Genomic DNA, 9,543 nt, shown 5'->3' on the forward strand with positions numbered 1-9,543 from the left:
ATAAACTTCTTGTCTATATTCAAAGGATTTCTAACCAAACCTTTAATCAGGAACATCAGCCCCTGACTATAGGACCAGAGGCCTATGACCCCCAGTTATGCCCTGACAATGAAGATCAAGCTTGCTCCCATGGACTTCAGCACCCTCATACAACAGGAAGTAGTTTAATGATAATGTTGCCCTCTTCATTGACCACTAAAAGTAAACAACAACAACAACAACAACAACAAGAAAAAGACAAAAACTGGGGGAAATGTAGGAACCAGGGCCAGGGAAAAAAACCCTGCCTCTGGCTTGACTCAGAGTGTCTGAGGCTTGGAAATCCCTGCCCCATGCCTCAGCATTATCAGCTGAAAAGCACCACACATGCATGGCTGGTTCTTCCTTTAAACCTCCAAGGAAAAAGGTGCGTCATTTCAGAGGGCTGCAACACCTAGCCAACGCCATGGTGTGGACACAGTAAGCTATCCAGCTATTTCAATGTCCATCTAGTATGCTGTCCTCAAATAAAGGATGCATCAGATGTGAAACTGCTAACACACTTTGCATGATCTTAGCCATGGTTTCAATTGTTTCTTAAGACTTCTAATCTGCTAAATGTTTTCATCTCTGTGCCATAGTTTTATCATTCCAGGCACAACAAAGTCAACTGTTATATTAAGTTTTACCTGAAAGAACAAGTTTTACAATAAAAACACCCATCTGCAAAAGCTTTACTTAAACACACATGAAAATTCAGGTGTTTGCTATTATATAATATATCCCAACAAACAAACAAACAAAAAAGTCAGCAAGGTGTGTAGCCAGCATTCCTGCCTGTGGTTTCAGAGCTTTGGGACACCTGCTGTCTTTGAACCTCTAGGCCCTAACAGAAGAACATCAGAGAGCTGATTGCATACATGGCTCCTAAAATGGAAGAAGACAGAGCTCCGACTTTCCCCCACAAATCGGAAAACTTTGTTGGGTAACCCATATCTTTGGCCCAAGATAGAGTCCGCTAAGACACCAAGATTGATGGCCCGTGTGGTTTACACTTCTCAGAAGTCTGCCTACTCCCTTCCTCAGGAGAAAGGCTTGACTACAACCCACTGTTCTAACAGCCAGAACTCCAATCCCTTGTGTCTTAACGCAAGCCCACCACACCCCCTCCCAACAAAAAGCATCTTATAAAACCCCAGACTCCTTTTCGGCGGCGCTGTCTTTCCTTCTCTTGGGAACACCAAGCAGTTCTACCCTGAATAAGGCTTTGCCTTTCGGCCTCAGTGGCTCTTGTGATCTGGTTCTATACACGTACCACGTCCATTAAATGCGAATTCCTATCATCTATCTATCTCTATCTATCTATCTATCTATCTATCTATCTATCTATCTATCTATCTATCTATCTATCTATCTATCTATCTATCTATCTATCTATCTATCTATCATCTATCCACGAAACGAAAGCTTATTTGAATGTGAGAGGTTGAAAGTCAAAGACCCCCAAGAAAGCAAACTGCAGCCTGCTCAGGAGTTCCAGTGCCTGGGCTCCTGGAAGAGGATCGGGTCGGCCCGGGCTCCTGCTCTGCGGCCTCCGGGGCATAGGTGGCGCTGTGGTGCGGCCTTCCCCGCAGTCCGAGGCCGGCAGCGGAGGGAGCGCATTGGAGGGAGGGCCGGAAGGTGAGTGCTGCGGGCCGCACGGACCCGGGGGGTCGGTGTCCGTGCTGGAGCTTCAGTCTTTGCGGTTGCCCAAGGTCAGGTCCTGAGGGCTCTCGCAGGAGTGTACCGTGGTTTGCAAGCGACGTCTAGGCTCCCGTGGCGACCTCGGGTCAGGCTGGTCGGTCCCTGTTAGGCTGTGATCTACCCGCAGTTCCCGGTGGAGAGCTAGAAACCAGATGCATCCGAAGCCTCCAGAAGTAGCTATGGTCAATTAAACAGGTTTCTGACAGTTAAATATTCAGACTTAATTGATCGTTGTTACTTCTGGAGCCTAAACAACCGGACCAGGGTCTGCATAGCTGTACAGCTTTCAGTTTGCCTGCTACAGTGACAAAACCTTTCCTTAATCCACAAGTGGGGCAAATCACGAGCCAGAAAAGTTACGTGTGTGTGTGTGTGTGTGTGTGTGTGTGTGTGTGTGTGAGAGAGAGAGAGAGAGAGAGAGAGAGAGAGAGAGAGAGATTTTAAAGTTATTATTTTACAGTAAAAACGGTTAGAATTAATTTTTAAATTTAAGTGATAACAAATCTTACGGGTTTTGTGTCTTGTGCAAAATACATTCCTCAAAAATAATTTTCGAGAAAGAAGGTGAGGTGATGGGTTAGGAGTTGGCTGAAGTTGGAAGAACTGGGTTATTCTACCCACCTAGTGAAAAGACAGCCGGTGCTAGGAAGGTTGGTTTGTAAGATGACATGACCACTATTTCGTCAACCTCTTTCCTTTAAAAAATGTTAAATCCACATCTGTAATGCTTCAATCAGTAGCACCGGCCCTTTTATAAAGAACCAAAATTGAGGATAAGTCTCTGCTTGATTTCCTCAAGCCATAAAGTCCTCTGATTCTTTTTCAAACTTGTTTATTATCATTATCATTATTATTACTGGTTTTTCGAGACAGGTTTCCTTGTGAAGCTCTGGATGTTTTGGGACTCCCTCTATTTTTTTCTTCTTTTTTTTTTTTCGGTTTTTCGAGACAGGGTTTCTCTGTGGTTTTGGAGCCTGTCCTGGAACTAGCTCTTATAGACCAGGCTGGTCTCGAACTCACAGAGATCCGCCTGCCTCTGCCTCCCAAGTGCTGGGATTAAAGGCCTGCGCCACCACCGCCCGGCTTGGGACTCCCTCTATAAACCAATCCTCTGCCTCCCAAGTGCTGAGATTAAAGGCATGTGCCACCACTGCCAGGCAATTTAATCTCTTTTAAGGTGTCCTAATCAAGACTCGAAGTTGCTTTCTCAAGCATTTAAAGAATGTAGCAAGTGAAACTAAATATAGTTTTTATACTGTCATTACATTTTTTTGTCCATTTGAAGCAATTTTCTATCTATATTTGAAAACAGTATTTTTTCCAAAAGTAATTCTCATATTGTCTTTATTTTCATGTACAATGTAATACAGGTAGCCATGCCAATTTTGCTCTAGCGAATTTTCTGTGTACAAGCACAAGTAGTCATGTGTTCCGGTGCACATGTGTGTAAATGTGTGCAGAAGCCAGAGGTCATCCTCGGACGTCCTCCACAGCCAGCTATCTTGTTTTCTGAGATTTTCTCACTGGAACCTGGAACTTACCAATCCCATTGGACAGGCCGGTCTGGGAGGTGCAGAGATAAGCCTGATCCCCCCACCCCCACCCCAGCACTAGGATGACAAATGCACACCGCTAGCCTAGGTTTCATGTGGATGCCAGGGATTGAACTCAGGTCCTCATGCTTGCTTGGCAAGCACTTTACCTACTGAGCCACCTCCTCAGCACCCTAGTGAATTAAAAAAAAAAAATCTTTATAAACGAGTGTGAAAAACTGTTCATATGTGTGCACACATGCACACATGATCACCCACAACAATTTCCTGATAATTAGTAGATAAGAAAGAAGATGTGGGTAATGGGAAAAGGAAGACAAAAATACAGACACAGGAGAGGTCACAAAGCTAACAGGGCCTAATTGACATTTTGCAAATGGCTGTAAACGTGTGATATCACCGCGTTGTTTAAGTAGTGCCATGACAGTTTCTCACCATCCCCACCATCTTTGTGTGTAACTTGTAACATAAGAAACTAACTAGAGGTTGGCTAACGATATACGCAAATAAATGAGAGCAAGTTCCTTAAGTGACAGACAGCAACAACAGAAGTCGGGGGAGACGGTGAAGAAAGTGATGGGAAGACTGGGAAGACGAAGGGTTCTCATGGACCATTACCTGGAAGTAACATTTCATTCGAGTAGTGGTGGCAGGGTATGTTTTTGCTGTTCTTGAACTTATGATTAGTTCTGCAGCTCTTTTTTTTTGTTTTGTTTTGTTTTGTTCGAGACAGGGTTTCTCTGTGGTTTTGGAGCCTGTCCTGGAACTAGCTCTTGTAGACCAGGCTGGTCTCGAACTCCCAGAGATCCGCCTGCCTCTGCCTCCCAAGTGCTGGGATTAAAGGCGTGCGCCACCACCACCCGGCAGTTCTGCAGCTCTTTAGAGTGCAATTTACACTTAGTTCTACACTAACTAGTGGAAAATAGCCAGTGAGCTTTTACTACGAGATTAAGAGTTTACTTGTGAAGTTGAAGTTGGTTTTCCCTAAACAGTACTGGTAATTTGCATTGAGAAAAAAACCAACTAAGATATTGCATTCTTCCTACTTTCTTATTTAACTAGTGCATCTTAAATCTCCATCCCAGCTATACACACAAAGTTCTGAGGAGCAAAGAAACAGACTAGGACCTTCTCTTTATATGAAGAGAGTTTTTTCCTTCCTTCCTTCCTTCCTTCCTTCCTTCCTTCCTTCCTTCCTTCCTCCCTCCCTCCCTCCCTCCCTCCCTCCCTCCCTCCCTCCCTCCCTCCCTCCCTCCCTCCCTCCCTTCCTCCCTCTTGAGACAGTGTTTCTCTATGTAGCCCTGGCTGTCCTGGAACTCTTTCTGTAGACCAGGCTAGCCTCAAACTCACAGAGTTCTGCTTTCCAAGTGCTAGGATTAAGGCTACCACTGCCAGCTCATTTTTTTTTTTTTAATAGCAGGCTTCAAGTCAAAGTTTAATCCACACAGTGGAAGTTCACTTTTGAAACCAGTTGGAGAAAAAGTCAAATTGTAGCTGAGGAGGAAGAAACTGAGAGCTCGCACTTGAAGCGATGCAGTCACGTGGTCGCTGAGACCCAGTGGTCTGTGAAGTCGTCTCTATGATGAAATGACAGAAAGCAGACGTAGTTCCTGTGAGAGCTTCCCGCTACACCTAGAGGAATACCACAGCCAATGACGTATTTAAATGGCTTCTGCCCTCAGTTGCTTACGTCACTGCTGTCACAAGCTATCACAAGTTAGGTCCTAAAGACTGGTTACCAGGAACAATTTGACTCAAGAGTTAGTGAATCCGACATGGTCTGAGATGAAACTAGACAGTCAGCAGTGATGGGAGAAGACCTGGCAATAACAGCCATATAATAGCCATAGCATAGACAGAGAAAAAAATGATGCAGCAACCTTTACTCGGCAAGTGTAGAGAATGGGAAATGCTCTCTTTGTACGCCGATGTTCCTGAAAGTAATTAACCCAGTTAATCGCTGAAGGTGGATATTTAGTGGTCACTGTGGCGAAAGTATTGAGCTTCTGTGTTTCTCTGTAAATGTAATGCTGCAAAAATACTGCTTTTCGTTTCTGTGAAACCAAAGCCTTAAGAAACAAGAATACTTGTACAGACAGAGCACTGGTGCCTAAGTGTGAATGCTAAATCTTCATAGCGTTTACTGTTCCTGAAGTTACAGTCTTCCCCTTGCGTTGTCTTTATCAAGTCTGTGGGGCATTTCTTAACCTACTCCTCTGCATTATGTGGTAGGAATGATACCCGGAAGAAAACAAATAGTCCCCAAACATTGCTATCCTGAGCAGAAGAATCAGGAGGCAGAAAGACACACTGGACTTGACTGGGTAGAGAAATGGGTGTTGAGATTAAGGGGCTAGCATGTCCTGTGCTCATCGGAGAGTTGCCGACTGGGAATGATAGAAATGGCTGCTTATCCTTACTGTTTGCACAGGGGAGGGCTTTGGGGTCCTGAAGGGTGGCAGAGGACGGCAGCCTATGGGCTGGGCTGAAGCTGCTGGAGGAGATACAGAGAAAGGAGGGGTAGTATTTCCCTCAGGCTGCTATGGGAGGGCTATTGGTGAGGGAAAGTAGAAATAGCGGAAATGCAGAGGAGAGTGGGGTGTCCTCAGCTCTCTTCTGCTTTAGCCCTGGCTACAGTGTAAATGAGACCAACAAACCATTTTCCAGACTGTGCTCAGTTTGCTTAACTGAGCAAGGGAGGAGACCCAGTGGATGGAGGAAGAGGAGGAGCGGAAACAAATGGGAGAGGTCGATTCACCCAACAAAACCTAAAGCGCCGTTTAAAAATAATCAAGCAGTGATCATTCTTGGAGCACATCTAGAATTTAAAAACAGTGTGTTGGTTTATTTGTTTGTTTCAAGAGCTTCTGGGCCAACCTGATGGAGCAGCTCTTTAATCCCACCACTTGGGAGTCAGAGGTAGGCAGGTCTCCCATGTTCGAGGCCAGCCTGGTCTACAGTGGGAGTTCCAGGCCAGCCAGGGCTGCAAAGCAAGGCTTTGTTTCAAATAAAGATAGGTTTATCAAAAACTAAGTATGAAGGAAATGTATATATGCATTGCTTTTAGGTGATATTCTTCAGTAGTCAAGATGTCCTCAGCACCTGAGCCTCCAGCAGCAAAGAAAGACCCTCCGAAAGAGAGGAAATTTGAAAACCCAGGCCTCCGAGGGACGCACACGACAACCTTATTTCGAGCTGTGAATCCTGAGCTCTTCATTAAACCCGTAAGGCCTGCATCCAGGAGACTTGTTCACTTGTCTGTAGCATTGGGTTTGTATCAAGGACATTTTATGCTGACTAGGAAGGCCCCTAAGCTGGTCGTGGTGGCTCTCTAATCCCAGCCCTTGGGAGACAAAGGTTGAAGGATAAACTGGTTTGAGGCCAGCCTGGGGCTATAGCCCGAGACTCTGTCTTAGAAGGTAAAGACAAATTTTAAATGCTGTTTCATCTAGAACACTCCAAAACCTGCATTTATATACTGTTATGTATGTAGCTAAATGATTTCTGTTGGTGCAGTAAACTAGTGAATATATTTCATTTGATATGTTTACTTTTAAATATAAATTCTACTTACAAAATAAGTGAAATAAAAAATGTAGATATGGTAAATATTGAAGTATTTCATACTTGATAAGAATTGTAATAATAGTTGCCAGTGTTAATTATTTTTAAGGTTAAATGGGCCAACTTAATCAAAGCAATAAAGTATTTTAAAGTCCTTGACTGTCACGTAATTTTAATAGTTGAAGACATTCCATAATTGCAGATTTAAACTGCTCTGATCTCGTAGCCTTTCTTAGATGTGTATCCAGATGAAAATATCTGACACTTATTTTGAGCCTAAGCTTCAAAAACCTAATAGTGCGGTTGTTTCCCCTTCTGTGTTCCTCTTTCTAGTTTCTCTGTTAACCACGTCCCCCAAATGTTAATATTTGTTTTGACTAAAGAGGAAAAGAACATATAATTGCTTAACAATATATTATCATAATTGTTCTGTTTTATTATCATTACTTGGGCCTTGTGTTTAGTTCATAAACCAAACTTTATCATAGACAAGTGTCACAAGCAAAGCATAGTATATACTATATGGGGGTCTGGGGCAATCTCTGGTTTTAGGTATTCAAGGTGGTTCTTGGAATGTATCCGCTATGGCATGTGTAACTAGTCTTTTTCTGTCCCGCCAGCCAGCCCTCAAATAATGACATGGAGATGTATTATTATGAAAGCTCAGCCTTAGCTTAGGCTTGTTTCTAACTAGCTCTTATAAGAAATTAACCTGGTTTAACTAATCTGTGTTTTACCACGTGGCTTTTTACCTTTCTTTCATTCTGTATGTCTGACTCCTTCCATGTCTCATTGACATCTGTTCTCCACCTCAAATAGCTCGCCTACTTCCTCTCTCTACCTGGAAGTCCTAGCTAGCTATTGGCTGTTCAGCTCTTTATTAAATCAACCATAGCAACATATCTTCACACAGTGTACAAATATCCCACAACAGGCATGGGGAATTGCTAAAGTAGACATGGAGTGTAGAGGATCGTGATAAACTAGTCCCACACTAGCTCAGAATGGAGAATAATAAAGTATTCTTTAGTTAGGAGTAGACTTACAGATCAACAGTCCTCTGCACGAGTGGGGAACAGGAACCAAATCCAGCAGCTGGGGGTGGGGGAGAAAGAGAGAACACGTGCATGCTGGCACATGCACGCACACACACACACACACGTTTCTACATCTGTTTCATTGCTGTACATAAGTTATGAAGGTTTTTCTGACCGTTACCCTTGTGTTGGGCAAGAGAAGTAGCATGTGTACTGAATTCCTCACGTTCTCATAAAATAAGCTAAGTGGCAGCTCAGAGAAGGGACAGTTCCAGAACTGTGTCCATGCCTCCATCTTTGCTCAGTTTTTACCTTCCTAGGGCACAAGTCTAAGCTACCTGGCTACAAAGAGAAGGAGGAGATGAAAAGCAAGAGTCTCAAATCAGCTGTAAATACTCAGGAGTTAAGCTGATAGAATAAAATGATGGGAATGAAAATGCCATTTTTGGAAGCAGGAGTGATAATAATGACTTGTCATGCCAAGAGGGAAGTGCAGTGTGATATTTGGCTCTCCTGGAATTACTAGTCTCACTGGCACTTTGTGATTCTCTCTCTCTCTCTTTTTCTAACAGAACAAACCCGTAATGGTCTTTGGACTGGTAGCCCTTTCTCTTTGTGTGGCTTACATTGGTTATCTGCACGCAGCACAAGAGAACAAAAAGGACCTCTATGAAGCCATTGATAGTGAAGGGCATCGTCACATGAGGAGAAAGACATCTAAATGGGATTAAGTGCTGTTTCCTTCAGATGGAGCGTTATTACAGGCTCTGAAATCTTTAAAGGAAAGACTCTCTGAGAGTATGGAATTATGTTTCTTGTACCATAATCTGTTAACAAGAGAGAATACACAATTGGAAGCCGTCCACTCTGGTTACAGCTGCGGCTCTTAGCCCTTTCTCTTCCCACAACGGAATATTTCAATATTTCTTCTGTGAAAATGCCATAAGAATGGGAGTGTTTTTGTTCAGTTCTGTATAATAAAAGTACCCAGTCCTGTTAAACTTGCATGGAGTTTCTCATGTTTTAAAGTGAATTGCTCCTTTGCAGCAATGTTTTGCTGTCTAATAGAGAAGATATCCCCTTGCACTACTAAAATCATAATTAAATGAAACAATAAAACAGAGTAATTGAAGTCTAATATTTTAAAAATGTTATACTGAACCTGATAGAAGAGAAAGTGAGGAATAACCTTGAACACGTTGGCACAGGAGAAGACTTTCTGAACAGAGCACTATTAGTGCAGGCACCAAGATCTACAATTAATAAATAATTGACCCCATGAAACTGTAAAGCTTCTGTCAGGCAAAGGACACCATCATTCAGACAAAGCAGCAGCCTTCAGAATGGGAAAAGATTTCTACCAACTCCACATCTGATGTAGGACTAATACCTAAAATATATGAAGAACTCAAAAAACTAGATATTAGAAACCAATAGTCCAATTTAAAAATGAGGGTACAGATCTAAACAGAATTCTCAGTAGAGGAATCTCAAATGGCTGAGAAATGCTTAAAGAAATGTTCAACATCCTTAGCCATCAGGGAAATGCAAATCTAAACTACTTTGAGATTCCATCTGGTTTTTTTTTTGGGGGGGGTGTTTTGAGACAGGGGTTTCTCTGTGGTTTTGGAGCCTGTTCTGGAACTAGCTCTTGTAGACCAGGCTGG

At 43.0% G+C, this 9,543-nt stretch overlaps 1 protein-coding gene across 2 annotated transcripts; it reads left to right on the plus strand.

Moving 5' to 3' along the window:
- Positions 1-1,602: 1,602 nt before the first annotated feature.
- On the plus strand, positions 1,603-8,881 carry Smim8 (small integral membrane protein 8). 2 transcript variants are annotated; one of them, XM_057790951.1, is made up of 3 exons: positions 1,603-1,659; positions 6,343-6,499; positions 8,449-8,881. In XM_057790951.1, exons 2-3 carry the CDS (start codon positions 6,365-6,367, stop codon positions 8,605-8,607), a joined length of 294 nt encoding a protein of 97 aa, XP_057646934.1. In that variant the 5' UTR covers positions 1,603-1,659; positions 6,343-6,364; the 3' UTR covers positions 8,608-8,881. The 2 variants fall into 2 exon arrangements, with proteins under 2 accessions (XP_057646934.1, XP_057646933.1); XM_057790950.1 differs by having other exon boundaries at positions 1,659-1,733.
- Positions 8,882-9,543: the final 662 nt, after the last annotated feature.

The sequence above is a fragment of the Chionomys nivalis genome, chromosome 16 (assembly GCF_950005125.1).
Source record: "Chionomys nivalis chromosome 16, mChiNiv1.1, whole genome shotgun sequence".
In the NCBI taxonomy this organism is placed as follows: domain Eukaryota; kingdom Metazoa; phylum Chordata; class Mammalia; order Rodentia; family Cricetidae; genus Chionomys; species Chionomys nivalis.